Source organism: Nannospalax galili, unplaced genomic scaffold, assembly GCF_000622305.1.
Source record: "Nannospalax galili isolate Female #2095 unplaced genomic scaffold, S.galili_v1.0 scaffold426, whole genome shotgun sequence".
NCBI classification, from domain to species: Eukaryota; Metazoa; Chordata; class Mammalia; order Rodentia; family Spalacidae; genus Nannospalax; species Nannospalax galili.
In genome coordinates, this window is record NW_008354494.1 from 1,284,799 (window position 1) to 1,307,643 (window position 22,845).

Here is a 22,845-nt window from a genome sequence, read left to right on the forward strand (position 1 = left end):
CCTCCCTCCCCCCTCCTTCCCTCCCCCTCCCCCCTTTCCCCTCCTTTCTTCCTTCCTCTTCTGTTCCTTCCTCGCTTGCCTGCTTGCTTACTTTCACTCTTTTGTGTATGTTAGCTTTATGCTGACTCCTCCTGCAAACCAGCTTCTTCTCTGTGGAGGATGATGTAGTCACTGACAACCTCAAAACCTTCTAACATCACCATTATCAAGTTCTGTTCTCAAGCTTTAAAATTCAGAGAAGTGTTGGGGTGAAGCTCTATGGTAGAGCACTTGTCTAGAACATGTGAGACCCTGGGTTTGAGTCTCAGTATCACACACACGCACGCACGCACGCACGCACGCACGCACACAAATCAGAGGAAGGATTCCATGGAGCCAAACCTAAGACCCTGACTGACCTGACTCTGAGATGGTAGCTGCCCTCACTGAGGACACGTAGTTAAAATTACAGTAGAGGTGATGACCTTGACCCGCTCTGGAAAAGTGATGGATTCCAGTAAGGAAGAGTTGAGAAATATTCTCTGCCAACAGTCATTAATGCAAGCTTTCATTTCTTTACCTTATCAAAACAAGGGGAAAGTTGACTGTGCTGGGTTCTCACAGATGTGTGAGGTTTCTTTCGGGGTGCTTTCCCCTTCTAGTATCATCACTAATTAAAATGCAGTGTCCTGCAAGATGTGGAAAGTCATTTTATTTCTTCAACTTCAGGCTTTCTGTGCATGAAGAGCTTAAAAGACCTGTAAGATGATCTGCAAGGGTCAAAGAGATATGTTGTCACTGTGTCCGAGGGCTTTGGAACATCACAGAGTCCAAAGCTTAGGGGAGACACTGAAATGACAGCTCTGGTTCATGGTCTGTAACTTGCCTCTAAGAGATTTTAAAGATGTTTTTTAAAAAATTTCATGTGTGTATTAGTGCCTGCATGTATGAATGTGTACCATGTGAGTGCTGGTGTCCACAGAGGCCAGAAGAGGGTGTCAGGTCTCGGATCTGGAGTTACAGGAAGTTTGCAGCCCATTGTGGGTGCTGGGAAATGACATTGGGACCTTTATAAGAACGTCAAATACTCTTAACCTCTCAGCCCTTTCTTCAGCCTCTGAGACTGGCATTTTAAAGGATGCGTTTCTTATATCCCAACCTTTGCCCAGCCATTTGAGAGCCATGCTTGGGAAAAGACCAAAGTGGTTTGACTTTCAATTATAGTTGTTACACTTTCCAAGTTCTTCACAGTAAACATTCAAGAACTTAGAGATTCAAGAACTCATGGTTCGTTCTGGTTCAGTTCTGTGCTATCAGAGAACTAGCGTGTTTTACTGTAATGCTCTTCAATCCATGGAAAGCCTATGGAGAAAAGTGATTTTTTTCCTTCTGTCACATTTTAAGCAATAATTGTCAGCACAGAAGAGAAAGAATACATCGGTGGCATGCACAGTCCATCTGTAGGTCTAGTCTAAATCTAGTGATACTGGGTGATTAAAATGACCCGTTATGTATCTATGGGATGAGACTTGCCATCCTGTAGGGGGAGAATCAGCCTGTAGTTTCATACATGGCTCCCTTCTTGGAATGTGGACATCCTTCCCTCCATGTGACTTCATGCATGAGGGGCTGGGCTATTGCTCTCTCCTGGACTTCACCTAGTAGAGAATACAGGTAAGGCTTTCCAAAGATCCCTTAAACCTGGAACCACTTAGAGACATGGACATATGATCTTAGTGTTGATCCAAGACTTCTATTGTAGCTCTACTATTAGAATTTAGTAAGCCCTGACAAAACAAACTCTTTTAAAATAGGACAAAACAGAGCTGCATCGTAACTCTATCTGAAAACATGTCTCTCAGTAAATTGGAATCACATTTGATAACCATGTGGCTTTTTAAAAAATAATTTATTTATTATTTTTATTTTATGTGTATGAGTGTATTGCCTGCATGTAGGTAAGTGCACCCATGTTGTGCAATGCCTGCAGAGGACACAAGAGGCTGTCGGATCCCCTGGAACTGGAGTTAAGGACAGTTGTTAGCTGCCATGTGGGTGCTGGGATTTGAACCCGGGTCTTCTGCAAGAACAACCAGTGTTCTTAACTGCTGAGCTGTCTCTCCAGCTCCGATAACCATGTGGCTTTTTATACTATGGTAATACAACTGTTTTATAATTCAAAGATGACGTCAGAGAGTGACTGAGTCTCTTGGCCCATAAATAGATTGGGGAGTGTACATTCATTCACTCAAACTGAGCATCGTCCTAGAATTCTTGGCTTTGTTTTCCAGGTTTTTGTTTTTTTTTTTATATCAGGTGGAGGTGTCATTTATTCTAGTCAGTGCCCTTTTGAGGGGCTTAAGTTTTCTTAAGATGCAAGTCTTGTCTTTAAAAACAATTAATAAAATTTATTTTTTTGTGTGTATGGGGTTCAAACTCAAGCCATCAGGCTTTGCAGCCCGCACCTTTACTTTCTGAGGCATCTGATAGCCCAAGAAAAAATACTTTTAAGTGACTCAAATATTATGGCCAAAGTTCCCATTGACCTTTCCTCCTACTTCTCCCTTTCTACAGCCTTAACAATCCCCAGGAGAGAGCGCTGTGAAAAGGCTGCACCCAGGCCTTCTTTATACTTTTTTTCCACACATGTAAATAACTCTGGGGTTCTGTTACATTTTAGTATCATACCACGGGGCTCTTTTGCATCTTGATGTTTTCATTACCGTCTTATATTTCTATGCTGTGCATAAATATAAACCTTGTGTTCTGAACACTACAAGTGGTCCATGTTATGGATGAACATCCTTTGTTTAGCTGTTTATCCTTTGTTTAGCCTAGAGACATTTTCCAGCCTTGAGTGAATAATTATGCTTTCTATAAGCAATATAAAAAAACAAATTTTATAGTTGAGTTGTTCCCCAATTAAGCTCAAATGACAGAAAGCATACTAATTTACTACTTACGAACTTGACCACGTTATCCACTTGTGCCTTGGTTCTTTTATCTGTAAAATGGAAATAAAAATGATGTCCATTTCATGGGTTCATGGGAAGGATTAAATGAATTACTGTGTGTGAAGTGCTCCGAGCAGCTCCTGGCTTCCATTGAGCGCTCTGTAAGGGCTTGCTATGAATTTAGAGCAGTACACTTGGTCAATACTCTGTTGATCTCATAGAATTGCTTTGACCTTTGGCATTTATTATCCTTCAGCCTATTTTGTAAGCACCACAGAAAAGCACTGCATTTTACTGAGCTCTGTTTACTGTAAGGGTGTCGTCATAAATATTGTTTACCCCATTACACAAAGTCCCTCTCTCAAAGCAAAGCAGTTCCTTGCTTGCTCAGGATTAGTTATGGCTCTCCTACATAGTCAGCTTGATTTCTCCAGAACTGACTGATCTGTGCTTTTTTAAGATCAGCTCTCACTATGTAGCCCAGGCTGGCCTCAAACTCATGATCCCCCTTGTTCAGCCTCCTGAGCCCGCATCTTTTAACATTGTGCTTCTTTTGTTTCTCTTCTTGGCTGCTAGAAGGGATCCAGTCTTCAACAATCTCTAGTATGTTATGAACTTGATGGCAAATGTTTTAGGTACTAACAGAACTTACGACTCTACCTTACTTTCTTACCCTTATTTCCTGTTCAGTTATTACAAATGGCTGCCTCTATAGGTGATTTCTGGGCAGACCTTTTTTTTATCATGAGGGTTTCTTTGGAATGAATTTTGCTATCAACTCAGCTAGTAACTGCTGTTGCCAGAGACCCCAGAGGCCCAGACAGAAGAGGTCCCGTAGGAGAACCACCAGGATGGGTGACCCCTGCATGACATCCTAGGGTGCTTCACTGTCAGGGGTCAGCGTGTAGGCAGGGCTTCAGTGGTACACACACAGTGTGAGACAGTAAGAAGATACGGAGCGAGGGAGGATCTGGGCATGATGCAGACTGTTTCCCGTGGGATAAGAACTTTTACCATTTATAGACTCCAAGGAATGCATGCCACACCTAGTGGACACTCAGGGAGGTCCAGGAGCAAAGATACGGAGCGAGGGAGGATCTGGGCATGATGCAGACTGTTTCCCGTGGGAAGCCTTAATTGGTGGGTTTAAAGAAAGCAGATATTAGATCTAGACCAAGAGATAGCAGCTACCTGCAGTTGGCAGGTGTCTAAATGGCCCCTCTGCAGGAGGTGGTCTGAAAAGAGAGAGAGATACTTCTGAATTATCACTCCAGCTAGAGGCATTTGGTGGAATATAGTATTGCAAACTGTGTCAGAGTGACTGAACCAAGTTAAGCCTGTATTTAAAAATAGATGCTAAGAGCTGGGGGCATGGTGTAACATGCCTGTAATCCCAGTACTCGATGGGCTAAGGGAGGAGGATTGCTGTGGGTTCAAGGCCAGCTTGAGCTATACAGTGAGTTGAACCCAGCCTGAGATACAGGGAGAAGTACTGCCTCCAACAAAACAAAACTCAACTTGATGGAAAAAAAATTGTAGCAGTCACTACAGGAACAGACCGAACCACTGAATACAGTGTAGTTTGTGTTGGGATTTGCTGGAGTCATGTGATTGAATCTACCTTTTACCCTTTGGCCTCCTTTCATCCACTTCCTACAAGTTTTGCCTCCAGTGCAGGGCAGTGTTATTTATAAATATTGTAGTTTGAGCCTTGAAGTCCAGTGCTGGGCAGTGCCATTCATAGACATGGTGGTTTTGGCCTTGGGGTCTAACATGCAGTGCCATTTGGGTGACTAGATGCTTTTCTTTCTGCCTGCTGACAATCTCCATTGTGAGTCCTTTAATAAGAAAATTTGACCTCTAAAGAATTGTTTTCCTATCTTACTGGGTTCTGAGAAAATGTAGGCTGTGATCTGTCTATGGATGCTAGGTGGAAAATTTGCCCATGTGAGAATGCCTAGAGTATTAATTAATGTAAAAGCAATAAACCGCCATCCACAAAGAAGTCATTGTTGATTGTGAAAGCCCTTTGTCTGTGGCAGGAAAGAGATTCTCTAACAGTGGATGAGATGTAGGCTTGAGCAGGACTGGAGGGAAAAGCAGTGGTGTGGCAGCAGGCACCATGCACTATCTAGAATGTGTGCCGGTCACAGCTCTGCCTGGGAAGTGCCCCAGGCTCAGCTGCCACTGTACAGGGCTTCAACAGAAAGCCAGCTCTTTTCTCAATTGTGAGGCTCCTGGGCTTGAATGCAGAATGCTCCATCCCTATGCTGTTCTAGGATGGGGAGTGGCTCTGTTGCCTATTCCCACCAAGGCAGTGCATTGACCCGTGAGTGAGATAAAGCGAAGAAGAAAGTGCTTTTCCTCATGAACACAAGATGGAAAGCCTATTCTCAAAGTTGAAATGTGGAGATAATGGGCTCAGGATAAGATGGGCCAATGCTGGGCCTCTCTGACCTGCCCATTTGGACGATTGTGATCTTCTCTGGGGTGTTAAACACCTGTCTCACAAATTGATCACTGATACCAGCCCAGCCCAGATTATCAGGATGACAACTCTCCTACTGAGCAATGATATCTGAGCTCTTAGACTGGCAACCTTCTGAGTGAGTAGTTGTGGACCCTTGCCTGGCTTCAGCCTTTTATTTGGCATGGAGGAAGTAACCATTGGTGGTTTGGGGGCCAATTCAGTGTCATTAGCAGTTCTCCTTGCCAAAACAGGGTGGACCAACCTGGAAAGTGACAGCTCCTGTATCTAGTTCAGAACAGTTTCTAAGATTCTCTTCTCTTCCACCATGCCATGTCTTCTCTTTCCTTTGTTTTTTTAGTTGCTAGTTACTTGGCAATCCTTACTTTCCTTCTGTTCAGATATTCGAGGTCCTCTGGGTGTTATTTATTTATATTCCTCTCAGAATGTGTCAGTGTAACTTACTGCTTCTCAGCGCTAGTTCTACATAAACATGGTGTATCACGAAGCTCTTATCAGGGGTAGGCCTAGGAAAGGAAGGAACATGTAAGTAGAGGAAGGACCCTGCAATTGGCATCCTCAGTTCCCTATACGACTGTGAGGCCCAGGGTGGGCCTTCGTGCTGTAGGGTGTCTTGAATCTGCAAGACTCTGGCAGGAAAGTTGCTCCACTTGTTCCTACATAGTTCCTTGGTAAGTGGTACCAACTCTCTGCCTCTTCAAAGAGAGGACCCTGTCAGAAGTTGTGCCTCCAGATGAACCAGACGGAGCATGCCCTGACCCATCAGGTCAAGCCCTGCTGGATGGGAGCTCTGTTGAGGCCCTCCTAACCAAAGATGAGATCATCAGGGTGATTGTGCCATCTTGCAAGACACACCTTTTAATGGCATGTGGCCTGGCTCTCCTTGGAGTTGTCCTGCGATCTGGCTTCCTGTTTGGGGGATTGGTTTTGCCCATGTAACCAGTGAACTGTTCTCATAAATTGCACACGTTATATACAGCATTTGGAAGTGGGCAGTGTTTTTCCAGCCTTTTAAGTGTATTCTTTGTGCCTTTTTCAGTCCCAGGTAAATCATCACAGTGCTGCCTGTAACGAAACCTACCAGGAACGCCTGGCACGGCTAGAAGGCGATAAAGAGTCTCTCATACTACAGGTGAGTTCCTTTGGATGAGAACCAAATTACCTGTTACCTCCTGCTCCAGAGCTTCCCTAAGTGAGGAAGGTATTGCAGGGGTAGGCGTCCTTTGCTGGAATTTTCATGCTCCCAAAGTGTGCTTTTCAAATAGGCTTTTTTTCTGAAAAGAAAAGAAAAAATAGGGGAGAAAGTAACCAGGGGCACAACTTAACTCTGTACTTGGCTTTGTGATGCTGTGAATCCATTTATTTATCATGCACTACCAAGCACCTGCCTCTGCAGACTGGAATCCTTATAGAGAGGCTGATGCTGGGTTGCTAGCAAGGAGTGATAAGGGCCCAATCCTCCTGAGCCCATGAGTCTGTTAAGGGAGATGAGATACATCCTTGAGTTACTCATAAAGCTGATCCTTGAGAGACACAGGCCTCAGGGAGCATGCTAATGGAATCCTTGAGTCTGAATCTGGATCTAGACAGCTCACTTAGATGTCAGATCCCTTGAGCTGGTAGCATGTAAGCTTTTGGTGGCTCTTTTACTCTAATGGAGGATCACTGAAATTTCTTGTAGAGAATGGGCACCAAAGCAGGCTCTCACTTTTGAAAGCCCATGTTTCCTGGTAGGACATAAAATTGGGCATTTTTCCAGAGAGTCTCGACTAAAGAAGCTCTTTGCTATGTTAGTTCTCAAATGCATAAATAGATTTAGCAAGCATATATTCAAGGTCTGGGATGTGTCACATATTAATTGTGAATATGTTTGGAGAATATAGAGATTAATGTCCTAATTTCAGCTTCTTAAAAAGCTTGAAGGATGATGAATAAGTCTAGTGGTAGAGGTTGGGGATGTAGCTCAGTTGGTAGAGTGCTTGCCTGATGTGTGTGAAGTCCTGGGTTCAACCCCCTGTACTGCGGTGGCGCACACTTGTGATCCCAGCAATTAGGAGGTGGAGGCAGGAAGATCAGGAGTTCAAGGTCATCCACAGGTACATAGTGAACTTGAGGCCAACCTGGGATACATGAGACTCTGCCTCAAAAAACAACCCCTCCCCCCCAGAAAAAAACACATCAAAAAAATCTTGTGGTGGACTGTAGGAGGGACAGCTGGGCTTGGAGCACTGGGGTTGTGAGTGAGGTGGCAGTGTGTTTATTCCTTTCTCTTTTTATTCTGTTTTATAAATATAAGATTAATCAATATTTTAAAACTATAGCAATTCTGAGACACTTTTACAAAGCAGATTAACACAGCCTTTGGCTACACCTCCCCCATTTCTTTTAAATAATAAACCTCATGTGAAGTATAAAATTGTTGTGTCCTAGTTCTGTTCTTTGCTTTACTTCATTTTTAAAAATAAGTCATTTTAAAGTAGTATCTACGACTTGACTGTTAGACACTGGTTTTAGATCCTGGAGATATATCAGTGAACAAAACAAGCCAAGGAGAGAGAGGGAGAGAGAGGGAGAGAGGGAGAGAGGGAGCGAGAGGGAGCGAGAGGGAGAGAGAGGGAGAAAGAACAAACTGAAACCAATTCCTAAAATATTTCAGGTGGTGATAAGTACCATGGAGAGAAAACCAAATCCAGATAAGCAGTGCAGTCAGGGAAGGGCTCCCTGAGAGGAGGATGGCTCAGGTACCTGGAGGAGCACATTCCAGGCTGAGGAGCTGGTCAGTCCAGCCCCTCAAAGAAGGGTTGGGAGCCACCTTGGGGAGGTTGAGAGGCTGCTTTTATAGCACAGATGTTTTAAAGGATCTGTCCTTTGAAGCTCCATCCCCAAGACATGGTTAATGAAAGATGTTCCAATTTAAACTTTTTCAGCGAGCAGTTTGAAATTATAAACTTTTGAACCAGGACCATTCTTGATCGAAATAACATATTGATATTTAGAGGGACTTGGAATGTCTTTCATATCCTGTGGAGTTTTTTTCCTAAAATTTTCTCTCTCTTTTTTTTTTTAATTTAAAAAAATTTTTTGGTCTTTAGCCCCAGCTGGCCTGAACTTGCTATGTAAACCAGGCTGGCCTTGAACTCGCAGAGATCCACCTGCCTCTGCCTCCCAAGTTCTGGGACTAAAGACATGCACCACCACGCCCAGCTTAATACTAATTTCTTGAATAACTCTCATTTAAATAACCCTAATACAATGGGGAAGCCTCTTAGCAGTTTGTGAGGAGTTGTGGACAGACTTTTAGAGTGGCTCTTCCATGCTCACTCCTGCCCCTGTTCCTTAGTGGCCTGTGGAGCTGGTTTTGTGATCCTTAGCAGGGCATAGCCTCTTGCTTAATCCATACCGCAGTTTAGTCAAACTGAACTAATTGGAGCCCTCGGCCCATGAGTCTGTTTGTAGAACAAAACCAGCCGTACCTAACAAAATACTGTGTTTCCAGGACTAACTGAAAAGCAAACCCTGCATATCTTCATTTTATAGTGTGGTTCCTTTGAGGCAAGGGCTTTTATACCTTTTCATTTCTGTATCCTCCTAGTGCCTAACATTGTGTGTAGTGTGGAGTAGTATACTAGGGCTCAAAAGTAATTGTTCCTATAGAATGACTGCCACATTCTGGAGTCTTTAGTCCCAGCTTTCCACACCTCTCCACTTATAATACTTGAGGGTCAGAAAGGCCCTGCATCCCTATGTCTTTAGTCCTGTGCACAGCTAAACTGTGAGCACTGCCAGCACATGGCCCCAAAGTATGGGGGCCATACTTGTAAATGTCAATCCATATAATGGGAGTAGCCATAGAACACCTTCCCAAACAGAAACTGTGAATCCCAGAAAGCAGACCATCACTTGAATCTCACACTTTGGAAAGTGCGGTTACTAGTTGGGAAATAGTGTTCAGCAGCAAAGCCTCAAAAACATAAAGCACACAAAAAAGCTTGTTTAATATGGTAGTCAATGGACGGAGTCCATTTTTGGATTATTGGATTTTGAGCACACCTTGTATCAAGTGCATGATTCACTCATCATTGAGGAGCCTAAAAGTACAACGTAAAGTCAAAGCCAAGTTCATTTGACTGTGTTCCTTTTAATATGAGACCCTTATAATTCATAAAGTTCATTTAAACACTCATAAATGAGCTTACATTAACGTCTTCATGCTTTGTCAGTATTACAGAATGGGAAAGTAGTTAAGGTAGTCTGTATGTAAAGGACCATGTCTCTAATCAAGAGGATCTCAATTTAGTAACCATTGATGTTTTATTGGGGGCAGTCACTTTCTTCTTCATCTTCCTTTGTCAAACTATCTCTTAAAAAAAGCCAGAAAGGATCCTGGTGTCAGTTGGCTAATAGGGAAGGCTATGGAAAGGTTATAGTGTGTATTTAGGACACACATAAATTACTTTGTATAAATGCATTTTTGTTAATTAATATTTCCAACAGAGAATCTGAGGGTTCCTCAGGAAATTTCTTTCTGCCACATACGTGCAGTATGGCTTTGGCGTATGTATGACTGAGAGTCGTGTTTTGGCCTGTGGAGCACAGAAACCCTCCTGGAGCCAAGTTTTGTCAGTGCCACTACATGCCCTTTACGTTCCACATTTCTTAATTACTTCAAAACACTTGCCTGATAGGTGAACAGTCCCCACACCCATATGAGAGAGGTAAGGTCATTGGTTGGTTTCCATAGAGGTTTGGATCACTCTTCCCCATGAGGTGGCAGAGCTCTGGCAAGAGCTAAGATATGCCTGGAGGTCGGGGTGCCTTATTAGAGGAAGAAGGAGCAGGAGTCCAGCCCAGAGGCAGGTCTCGTGCCTGTTGGGTGCTTTCCTCTTGAGTCTATCAAGAGCAGGAACCTGACTAGCATCATTAGATCGTGGTAAGAGACTTCCTGGTAAGGTAAGACTCCAACTGGGGTTTCCTTCCTTCAAGACACCCTCTCACCTCCACTCACCTAAAAGCAAGGCCATTTCTCAGGTGAGCCATATCGATTCCCTTTCACATCTTGGGGACTTCCCTGACTCACACACAGTCCCAGCTCTTCCACTGTTGCTTATGTTCTACAACAGGTGAGTGTCCTCACAGACCAAGTGGAAGCCCAAGGTGAGAAGATTCGGGACCTTGAAGTGTGTCTAGAAGGACACCAGGTGAAGCTCAATGCTGCCGAAGAGATGCTTCAGCAGGTAAGGGCAGGTGGGTGGAAGGCTGTGGGTCTGAAGCAGAGCTGGTATTCTAAGTCTCTTTATGAGTTCCTGCTTACTTTCCTGTGCTGCCTGGAGGTGGGGCTCGCTGTGCTCTGTGCAGTGTTTAGACAGCAGGTGAAACCAGCCTGAACGCCAGGGTGGTGCCAGACTGGGGAAGGGGAATAACCTGTTGAGCTGGTTAGGCAGATGGGGGGGGGGTGGCATGCGGGGTGGGGGGGCGCACTCACTCTCCAGCCTGGTTTGGTGAGCTCTGCTGGGCACCATGACTTCATCTTATCACAAGAGCCACAGTCAGCCAGTGGCAGCCTCTAGGCTTTCAGAAAGGCATCTTGTCAGCTTATTTTCTGCCTCTTCCCACATGCTCACCAAACTCCATCTCTCTGTAGTTTCCTTTGACAAAAACTATTACATAAATAGTATCTTATTGTAATTAGGGGCACCAAAAGAAAATGCAGTAGTTAGTTGCTTCATTATCTGTTAATGTTTTCTTGCTTCCTTTCTGTGGTACCATCATGTGTGCACATAATTTTCAAGACTGCAGGCAACAGAGATGCAGCCTAGTCCTCAGTTTTTGTATAATATAATACATATAATGTATATTATATAATGAGCTGTAGTTATTACGAAGAGGGGGCTGAATTTTTTGAATTTTTATCAAAAGATTTTTCAGAGTCTGTTGAGAATCTCACTGGACTTTTTATTAAATCTGTTCATAGATTTCCTTTGCTTCAGTCAGTCTTGTACTTTCAGTTGACTGATGCTTATCCATGTATGCTTTGTAGCTCTTGATGTGAGGCTTGATGGCCAACAGTTTACTTAAAGACCAACAGTCATTCCCTTAAAATCAATAAATTTACTTAGATGGCCGTTCATAAACCTTTTCCCCAAAGCTCCACCTTCTTTCTTGAAATGGTCACTATCAGCCTGTGATTCCAGATAATGTAGCAATGAACTCAGATTTTACATTCTCCTTTGGTCTTAAAGAGAAATTTCTTAAATCCAGTGTTTATTAGATTTGTTTGGGTGTATTTGAAGAATTTAAGGTGTGTGGGGAGGGGGACATAGGTCAGTATCTTTATGTACACATCTTCATAAAAACTAGTTCCATGGGTTGGGGGCTGTTATTATTTGCTGTCTTTTCACTACTGATTAATGAAATTCCCTATTCTTGGCCCCATTTGATTGTCTACTTAGGTTATATGCCATTTCTATAGCTTATAATATTCCCTGAAAAATTATGACTAGCAACAAAAGGTCTTTTTTAGACCAAAAAAAAAAAAAGCCTTTTGAAGACCTAGGAAAGAAAACAGTCCAATGGGGTGGGGGAGGGGATCTCAGATGACAGGAAAACATTTTCACAAAGATGCAGAAAACACACAGTAGGGCATGCTCTCAGGTCTGCACGGGGTGTGGTTTTCACAGGGAAGGACAAGGAAGGAGGATAAGAGACCATGAAAAGCTGAATGTGAAAGGGAACAGGTAAGAAAATGTCAGAAGGCTGATGTTTCAGGAAGGTGGTGCCTGGCCAGCTACACAGTCAGGGTGGCTGCATTGTAGTGCCAGAGTTGTCTGCCTGCCGGTTCTGACCCTGGACTGCTGCCCGTGTCTCCACGGCAGGGTTCCTGTCTATGTTAAGAAGTCTGACGGAAGTTGCCCAGCACCACCTGGGGAGAGGCTGGCTTCATTTTAGACTTTTAACAAACCTTAAGGCTGCTTATAAGGTTGATTACCTGTTTATTCTGTCTTCTTGCCTGTGTGCTTTTGATGTACATATGCCACAGAGGTGATGTCATGACGAGATGTATTTTGGAATAGGGTAGCCCATTCTTTGCCACATCTGGAACTTGACCAAGTTATTTTTGTGTCAGTATGTTCTCTCCATCTTTCAAGGCTAAAATTCATAAAAACCATGAGTTCAAGTTGTAGGACACATTTGAGCTTCAGTTCCTACTAGATGTTTGCTGGGCTTGATGGTACCAGATCTAAGTTCAGTGCTGTTGTTCTCCCAAGGTCTGTAAAGACCCTTGATTATTGCACCGCAGTGTTGATTCAGTGCCATTTACAGCTTAGAATACACACACACACACACACACACACACATGTATCCTCTGAGCTGAGGACAGGCAGACACTTGCCAAATTTGGCTGAGATATCCTGGGCTTCAGGGCTCTTGGCTTCTGGCAGTAGGAGTAAGAATGACTCATGGCCTAGAGGCAGAGAACAGAGCAACAATTGCCTCTTTCTGCCAGCCTCAGACTGTCCCTGCCCTGTTGCCCTATCAAACCTGGCCCATTGCTCAGAACAGACCCTTCCCTGTCTCCAGCAGAGCCTTCTTTCTGCCCAGGACCCAGCATTTCCTGATGTGCTGCACCAGATAACCCTGTGCACTAAAATGCCTCCTGTCTAAAGGTAGCAGCTATTATTCAGGACCAGTAACTGCCTTTGTAGACCCAGTAATGCTAAATAGTCCCACTTAAATTATTCTTTATTTGTTTATTTATATTTTTTGTGTATGAATGTTTTACCTGTACGGTACTGGCGTTAGGGACAGTTACTGGCCACCATATGGCTGCTAGGAACCAAACCTGTGTCCTCTGCAAGAGCAGTTAATGCTCTTAACCCCTGAGCCTTTTCTCCAGTTCCAATAGTCCCATTTTTTTTTCCATAAGGAGGTTAAAGATTTAAATATTAAGGTCTATCGACAACTCTTTTAAAATTTAAAATATACTGTGCGAATTACAGAGTACAAATCTATAGGTCATGCCTGGCCTGCAGACCTTCAGTCTGCACCCCATGTTCTCCCTCTCACTGGCTAGAGTTACACCAGGGAACTTAAGGAAACCCAGATACAATGAGCAAGACCAAACCCTGTGCTTTGTTGGGTTCCAGCAATGCCACTGAACACTAGCAGAGCTGGTATACCAGTGTTCACTTCCTTCCAGGAGCCCAAAAGAAAAGGGTTAGTCCTTCACCCAGCTCCTGGACCAGGCATGCCAAGCTTTGAGCAGTCCAGCTTCTGCTCGTGTGTATGAGTGTTTTGCCTGCATATATGTAATTGCACTACGTGTGTACAGTGCCCACAGAGGCTAGAAGAGGGTGTCATATTCCCTGGAACTGGAGTTACAAACAATTGTTAGCTGCTGTGTGGGTACTGGGAATTGAACCCAGGTCCCCTGGAAGAACAGCAAGTGTTGTTAACCTGAGCCATCTCTCCAGTCCCAGAAATGAAGCATTATTATTTTTTTTTTAAAGAGAATTAACCACAACCAGGTACATGATCTGGCAGGCACATACTTATGTCAGAGTAGTTAAGGCACTCTGCCATGAGTGAAGAAAATAGGCATTTCCAAATATACCATAAAACTCCCTCTGGAAGATTTATAAGGCATAAATACCCAGCTTCTTCAAGTTCAAATGTGTGTCTAGACTGCATTGCAGAATGGCAGAATGCTGCATTAACCTCCTTTGCCTGTCAGGCTGAGGTTCAGAGAGAAGACTCAGTCAGTCGGGAAAGAGGCTGGACTAAAGCCAGCGTTGGCTGTGAGACCCCCTTTCACCAGTGTTCCTCATGAGCTTGGCTTCCTGGCAAGGCCACAGCCTTTGACTTCAAAGGGCAAAGGTTCGTGGTTTTGCTTTCATGTCTTTCCACGGTCCATTCTTTCATTCTGGTTTCAGATTGCCAGGCTGGCTACAGCCTCTGTCATTGGTCAGTAATTCCCTGGGTCATGTTCCACACTTAAAGATGGAGGTAATTGCTTCAAGATGCGGCCCTCTAAGGAGGGAATAAGTTGAAAGGCAGATTCTTTTTATCAACTCCAGTCAGAATCTGAGCTTCGGAAGAAAGGAAATGGTTGCTCTGAGATGTCAACTTTCTTTCATCTCTGAGAAAGGAGATGTCATTTGTGCTTCTGGAAGAAGTTAGTGGCAACGACGAAAAGAAAGGGGCAGGTGATAATTTTGTCCATTCTGTTTTTTTCTAAAGCTTCATTACCCAGTTTCACAGTCCTTCACAGTAAGTGACACAAGTCCTCCGTACTCTCTCCCTCCTCCTCGCCCCCTTTCCTTTAACATGCAGCCAGCCTTGAAGCAATTAGGAGCAGGAAGCAGAATGCTATTTATGAAGCTTTTGTCCCTTGTCCTCAGCCTCCTACCTCCCTACCCACCTCCTCACCCCATAAATCATGGGAGGGAGCTGCAGGACTCTAGGAGGTACCAGTGGGGTCCCAGGTAGGTCAGGATGCTTGCACAGGGTTGTTGGTGCTGCAGATAGTGCTGGGAGTGACAGCTAGCAGGGATACAGGAATATTTTCCTGAAAGAGTAGTCAATGAAAGCAACCAGCAAAGAAGATAGAGAGAAAAATGAAAGGCCAGGGAAACCTGGCATGGAGGAGATTGGTAGCCAGGAATAGTATACACTGACTTGGGGAAGTGGAGTCAGCTAGACCCAGGAAGTATAAGCTGCATCTGAAGTTTAGATAATGGATCCCAGAAGCAAAGCTCATTGTGTCCTCTACTTGGGTGGAAGCTGGAGCCCCATTCGTTGCATGCAGTTAGACATCTTGTTGAGGCGTGAAAGGAAGGTGGGCAGCAGGGGTAGATTATCCTTTTATTTAACTAAATTAATTAGACTTTATTTATTTTTGGTCATTTTGAGTCAGGGTCTCCCTGTAGCCCCAGCTGGCTTCACTGTGTAGACTAGGTTGGCCTGGATCTTATAGGAATCCACCTGCCTCTGTCTCCTGAATGCTGGGATTAAAGGTGTGTACCACCACACCTGGCTAGATTATCCCTTATCCTTTTATAATGACCCTGCTGTGAACAAGAGAGGGAAGGGAAACCCCCCCGCCACCACCAATGTACTTGTCCAAGGAAAGGACCAGGGAGTTGGTGGTGGTAACTTCAGGGCAAGGAGAGGCCCAGAGAGAGGTGACTTTAGAATGTCAGAAATTTGATCGTGTTTATAGCCTGAGGAGTGGGAGCTGATGGTGAAGAAGAGATTAAATGCAGGCCAGAGTGTAAGATTGATGATCCTACCCTAGACTAACACGGAGCTTGGTGGGAACTTCTTCCAAGGCAGAACAAAGGCAAGTGAGAGGCTAGGGCCATGGGAATGGGAGCTAGAGGAAGAGCACAAACTCAGGGACACCACCAGAGATTACTGGTTACTTATGAAGATGATGCTAAGATTCATCACATTTTGTGAGGATACCTGAAGAGCAGAGGTGGAAAGGTCAGTCAGGAGGGGTCCAACAAATTCTGGAAGCATGGTGTTCTTTGGCATATATAATAAATGTAATATAATATTACATATATGTACTTTTAGGGAAGGAGCAGGAAGGTCACACCATATAGCCCAGGCTGGGCTCCTATCTCAGTCTCTGTGTGCTAGGATTACATACCTGCACCACCATATCCAGCGTTCCTTTATGTGCAATCTGGGAGCTTTCTAGGCTAGAGAACAGTTCTTAAAAGTGACAGACCCGGACAGAGAAGATGGAAATGTGCTGTTGTGGCAGGTTGGCTTTGGGAAGGAAGAAGCTGGTTCATGTACGTGTTTCCAGGAAGACAGGGATATAAGGGAGATGAATGAGATGATTCTGGAAGACTTGGAAAGAGAAAGAATGTAAGTTTAGTGAATGATTTGTAGGTTTCTGTCGTTTCAGTAAATATGAATAGAGGTTATTTAAGAAGATGAGGGGGGCATCGTGGGGTTTAGGGCTTGAGGGGAATAGAAAAGATTTAGAACAGTCCCTGAGGAGAACTAGCCAGAGATAAAGGCAAGCTTCGCCAGGCAGTGTTGGAAGGCAATCTGGAACCACATACGGTAAATTTGTATGGAAACCAATTGGCATGATTAAATGACTTTCAGTAGCAATCCTTAGGTCACTGGGAGTGGAAACAGAAACTGAGATCTGTCTCTACCGAGGCCCTGGTCAACAAATGCCATCAGGGCTCCATGAGTTGAGTGAAGGATTTTTTTGGTGTAGATATGAGAACAAATGAAATGACTAATCTCAAGATATAGAGTGGATAGGAACACAAACACTGCCGAGGGGAGTTGACAGACCAGGAAAACAGGAGTTACTAAGTAACCAGTAGAAAGAGAAGAAGAAATTCTAGGTTGAGTAAGCAAGCAGCCAGTTGAAAGGTCAGATTGTGACCAGATGAGAGAACTTACGAGTTGAAGACTTTAGAGATAGAACAAGGACCTTCTGGGTGTAGAAGAGACCTGAGTTGTGGCCCTGACACTGAGAAGCAAAGACTGTGGGAGCTGAGGTCCCACAGCGTGAAGCTGAGCAAGTGGATACAGGAGAGAAAGGTCAATGGCAAGGATGCTGAAGCTCTGCAGGGGACACAAAGCACCCAAAGTAGGTAGAAAAACTATTGATCAGAAGCTCAGGGGAGTGTTAACTGTCTTGGTTTTGGATATTTGGGAGAATGTAACTTAACTGAATGACTGCTTTAGAAGAGGAGGATAAATACAGGAACAGTGGTCTGGAGGCTGCAGTCCTGAGTCTGTAAGTTGGGTTAGTGGAGCAGAGAGTTCTCCACTGGAGAGTACTGGAAGAGCGTATGAGGCACACCAAATCCAGATTTTGATCATGTTAGGAGTGGAAGTCACCATCAAGGCTGCAGGGTAGCTAATGCCTGTTAAGCCCTATACTTTAGAAACTGCAGCCACAGTAGCGGCCTGGGGCCTTGCTGGTTTTGGAGACAGCAAAGGCATGCTGGATTGGGTTAAACTTGTTGAAGGCTGACTTTTTAGTCGGCATTGAACTTCTATTTCCTAATTTCTTTGTGTCTTTTTTATTAGTATGTTATATATGTGTTTCGTTAAGACATTTTCACATATGTATATAATATCTTTTGATTACCCTCTCTTGCCCCCTCCCACTGATTCCCTTTCCTCTTCCCAATCAATACCCCCACCCTCCTTTTCTTGCCCCTGCCCCTCCTGTAAATCAAATCCCCTTTGTTTTCCCTGCACAGGTTCAGTTCTGCTTTTTGTAGCATGCACATAGGACTTTATGTGTCTATATAAAACCTAATACCCCCCAAATGAGAAAAATATGGTATTTATTTTCCTGAGACTGACCTAATTTGTTTCATATGATTCTTTGCGGTTCCTACAAATGACATAACTTTGTTCTTCTTTATGACTGAAAAAATTTCCATTGTGTGTAAACCACATTTTCTTGATCCATTTCTCTGTTTTTGGACTCCTGCACTGGTTCCATAACTTAGCTACTGTGAATAGTTCTGCAATAAACATTGATGTGCAAGTATCTCTGTGATACACTGACTTGGAGTGAAGGCTAGCCTTTTGGGTTCACAAGCTAGAATAGTAATCATTAATGACAAGGATGAGGGGAGACAGCATAAAATGCACAAAGGTAGAAGCAAGTTCCAAAAGCTTTTTTGTCAGTGAGCTGTAATGAATCAAGCAACCTTGGGTTTCGAATTCAAACTTTAGCCCGTCCAACCTGAGTGCCCACTTGGGTAGTTAGTGCGACCAATTCAAACACAGGTGTGACTAATTAGAACAGATATGGGAACTAATTACAATATTGTGCTCATCAGCTAGAACATTAATGTGACCCATTACAACCTGGTAGTTTAAACAGCCAGAGGGATTTTAGCCAGAGTGAGGGTCAAGGAGATTCCTAGGTTTTTGCAGAGATACTTTCAGAGGCAGTTTTTGAATTCCACCAAAGCAGTACCAGGAATGTCAGTCTGGAGACAAAAATGCAAGGCTATCATCTTAAGATGTTGCAGTGGCCTATGGAATGTGCTTTCGATTGTTGTGTTCCTAAGATTGGGAGGTATTTAAAAACAAATGAAGTCTTACAGAAGAACTTTTTTTCTTAGCACTCAGTAGCTAAAGTAGTTGTTCTTGTGGATTTTGACCTGTGGGGTTGTCCTGTATTCCCTTTGTGTAGGCAGCCAGGAAGCTCCTGTCTACACTGTCATGCATCCCCAGCTATGTGTAGTACCTTATGGTATGTACTTTTTACTAACTGTAGCTCTGCTTCAACTTCTTCTCCTACCTGTTTTTACTTCCAAATTTGTGTGTGTGTGTGTGTGTGTGTGTGTGTGTGTGTGTGTGAGACAGAGGCAGAGGACAATAACAGGCATTGGTTCTCTCCTTCCACTTAGCCTGAGACAGGGTCTCTTTTACCTTATATACATCAGGCTACTAAATTGCCAGCCTCTTTGGCTTGTGTTGTTTCTGCCTCTAAACTTGTAGGAGCACTTCATGCACTCAGCTTTATATAGGTTCTGGGGATCAGAACTCAGGTCCCCAAACTTGCTTGGCAAGTGCTTTACCCACTAAGCCATCTCCCTAGCCTATGATTTATTTTTAATTGAAACCACATATTTTGTAAACTACCTTAAGCTAGTTGTGGAACAAGGCACGTAGATGAAAGGATGGAGAGACACAGGGAATGAGATGTAGAAAAGGAGATGTAGGAACAGGGAAGAGGGGGTAGAAAAAACTAAATGATAGGCTGGGAAGATTACATTTTATAAACTTCAAATATTCAAGGCCAAGAAAACTCATCATTTTGTCTTCCCACCCAAGGAATTGATTAACCCTGTAACAGCCGGCACAGCCTTAGCAGCAGGTCATATAGACAGTATGTGTTCCTTGAAACCCTGTCAGTACAAGTAGACATTCCCTGGGGTCAGTAAGTATTTGTTAACTGCCTTTTCAACATTTTTTAAAATTTCCCTTTAAATTGTTAGATTTTCCCCCACCATGTTTGCAAAATAGTAGGATATATTAGACAGAAATGAATTCTGGAGTCAAATAGACAGTGGTTTGCCAACTAACTCTGCTTATGATTGACATTATGTCCCTGGCCAAAAGATTCATTTACTCTCCCTGAGCCTGTTTTCCCATCTGTAGAACTGGGATACTAATATTTACTGCCAGATTCCTGGGAAGGTTGATCAAGAGGATGTATACAAAAGCAGCCGGCAGTGTCTGGTGTAGAGGAGTGTCAACAAATCTGAGCTTTCCTTTGCTTTGAACAGATATTTTGTGGCCAAGTGTTCCCTTGGTTCTCACACTGTGTATCAGAATGCTGTTGCCTGTGCTCTGTTAGCCAGCCTTTAGTCTGGCTGACCAGGAAGAGCCTGTCTCCTTGGCCTAGGACTCAGAAGCGCTTCCAGACCCCTAGACGGTTCAGTCTGTAACTCAGATTTACCAGGGACTAGTGGACTTTAGTATATATTCCTAGTCAAACTTTCTTTCTTCCCTGGTTTGATTCATGATCAAAGAGCCTTTGAAATCTATGAAATTAGAGCTGCTGAGCTAGATGTTGAGATCACCTTTCTTTGTGCCAGGGCTGGGTTGTCTATGTTGATACACAGTGTTCAGAGCATGCAGGAGTTTTGCCTTTTCCGTCTGCTCTTTTGGCCTGTTGCTGTTCTGGCTGCCATCTACATTCTCTGTGCCAGGACCTGCATAGACAGGGTCTACCATGTGTCAGGATTTTGGCCACCAGCATGTTGCCATTTGCTGATGGAAGAATAGATTGCCCTAACCCTTTGGAAATGCTTCTGGTCTTCAGCAGGTGTCTTGCCTGTACCCTTTGTTGTTTTCCTCTTGGTTATGTTTAACAGGCTTATGTGTTGATGGCAGACTTGGAGTCAAGGATCTGAAGAGTGTGGCTGTCGTCAGCCACTGTTCTGCTGATGACAGGACTAGAAATAACATACCTGATCTTTCTATAACGAGGAAAGAAAAGCCTTATTTACATCATATAGTAGCCAGAGTGGACTTTTGGTACAGAAAGAAGCCATCTCACAGAATAAAGACGCTTATGTGATCATCCCCAGCTACTCATGGAGAATCTGCTGTGTACTCTCGCTTCCCTCTGGGTTCATTGTAGTGATGTCTTCCACACACCCCAACATCATGTAGTGATGTTGGGGTGTGTGGAAGACTGGGTTGAGCCTTCATTGTAGTAATGTCTTATGTTAGGGTGAGTGGAAGACTGGGTTGAGCCTTGACTGTACCCAGGAGCTGATCTAGAAATCCTGATTTAAAAAACGTATTGTTAACTAAGTTCTTACTTATTTGTTCTGTTAGAGAGGATTTACTGCTTTGCCTTGAAAACAGAGATGGAAAACGTTGGCTCTTTGAAAGTGCCCATTCATTTTCTCTGTTTGGAAATAATTAATAATGGTTACTATGGGGAAACATGTTTTTTGACAAATTCAGTTCACATTGTCTTTCAAAGCACGCTGGGTGATGTCAGGGGCTGTGCTTTCCCCAAGTGACCTGGATCAGCCAAACCTCTCCCTAACAGACCCATGGCTCATATGCCCCGTCCCCACTCTGAGCTGGGCAAGGCACAGTACGGACATTGCCTCATGTGCTATGGATGGAGCTGGGGTATATGAGCCCCTTGTTGCCATGGTGGCCTATGATGTTGAGATCCATTTTTGCTTTCAGGAACTGCTAAGTCGAACATCTCTAGAGACCCAGAAGCTTGATCTACTGACTGAAGTGTCTGAGCTGAAGCTCAAGCTGGTTGGCATGGAGAAGGAACAGCGAGAGCAAGAGGAAAAGCAGAGAAAAGCAGAGGTGAGTGTGATGCACCACTTTTGGGGGTGGGACCTGTACTGTCCTAGGCTCAGACCTGGGGTAGGAGCTACCCTAATGTGGACCCAGGCTTCCCGACCAACCCCAGTCCTGGCAAGCCATGGGGTACCAGAATCATTTATGTACTAGGGACACAATGATAGGTTTAAATACCAAGTTATCAGGTTTTGCTGTGACTGCACATTTCAGCAGTACCCAACCACCCAGTTTTGGCTTTAGGGCTCTATCCTCCCCCAAACTGCTGACAGGGATGGAAAGGGAAGCAGTTGTAAGGGAAAGATCAGATACATGCAGAGCGACACAGATGACTTCTGTGAAAACTACGAGAATGACAAAGTCAGGGAGGAAACCCGCCTCCCAGCAGCCCGCAGTCACTGTATCCAGCGAGCCTGGGGACAGTTTTTGACACACTGACCCTCACGTTGTGTGTTTTTTTCTTTTGATGGCTCATGTGGGTGAGTCAGTACTCCGGCCTTCTCTGAAAGAATGTTTGCTTGCTTTCTTGCTTATCTTTCAACCTCCATTGCTCATTGGCTCTATTTTGGATACACGCTTAGAGAACTTTAGGCTCAGGGCTCCTTTATTTAGGAGAAGAAGCTTGTTTTAATTTCAGATAATCATCTTCATGGTCTGTGTTCTGGTTCTTCTGTTCACACCTGGCATTGTGACACACGAAACAAGATGGTTTTAGGTTTAGAAAAACCTTGATTCGTTTGCTGACCGATCTGCTCAATAGCTTGCTGAATGTCAACAAATTCATTATGTAATTGTATGAACTTCAGTTTCCTTACCTATAAAAGTAGGTAATTCTGTAAAAGATCAATTAGATCACAGAAATATGTGCCTGTCATAGCATTTGGCATTTTGTAAGCACTTGGTTTCTCTTTTTGATTTTTAAAATTTATTTATTTTTTAATTGCAAAATATTTTATTAGCATTGCTTTCTTTAAGACATGACATGATTGCACTGGAGAATTTGGAAAGGGAGTGAATGACAAACTCACATTACAGCAACAGTGACAAACCACGTTGTTGTTGAAGCTTAGTAGTAAGTTTTGTCAGTAAATAACATTCAGAAATCATAGTAGACATATGGAATTGAAATTTTACATTCTAGAGTACAATTACATACTTTGGGCTTGAGAATTACATCAATTTGGTTACTGTAGTACTTTGTTTCTGTGTTCCTCTTTAACATCCCAGACTGTGATGTTGACCATCTCCCTTCCCCAGGCACCAGGAGGTTTCTCATTGTTTTCCCATTACTCTTCCAGCCCAGTGTGCCTTTACCTGTGCCCCTTAGAAAATGTAAAATAGCTAATTGAAGGCCTAGAGAGCAAAAGCACTTGGTTTATCTTAATTTTCCTCTGTTTTGTCCTCTTAGAAGTCAGAGGATGGAAATTGGTTCTTTCTGATAATTGCCAACATTATCTGCTCTGTTAGAAGCCATTTTTCTATTTTCTGGGAAAATAATAGTAAATAATAGTGCTGGGATTTCTGATATACAGGGGGCTGTTCCTCAAATTGATTTTGAGGACGTTTCTTTTTTAAAAA

General features: G+C 43.6%; 1 protein-coding gene across 13 annotated transcripts in view; it reads left to right on the forward strand.

Moving 5' to 3' along the window:
* Positions 1-22,845, forward strand: part of Ppfibp2 (PPFIA binding protein 2) — a 180,353-nt gene that overhangs the window by 90,363 nt on the left and 67,145 nt on the right. For 12 of the 13 annotated variants that reach the window (XR_003846866.1, XM_029555283.1, XM_029555276.1 and 9 more), the window contains 3 exons: positions 6,461-6,553; positions 10,542-10,655; positions 21,142-21,273. Coding sequence is in view for 12 of the 13 variants with exons in the window: in XM_029555283.1 (XP_029411143.1) it covers positions 6,461-6,553; positions 10,542-10,655; positions 21,142-21,273 (339 nt within the window). In the remaining variant the exon portion in view is untranslated. Of the gene's footprint in view, positions 1-6,460; positions 6,554-9,915; positions 10,656-21,141; positions 21,274-22,845 lie in introns of all 13 variants that reach the window. The other variant, XM_029555287.1, reaches the window with a different exon arrangement.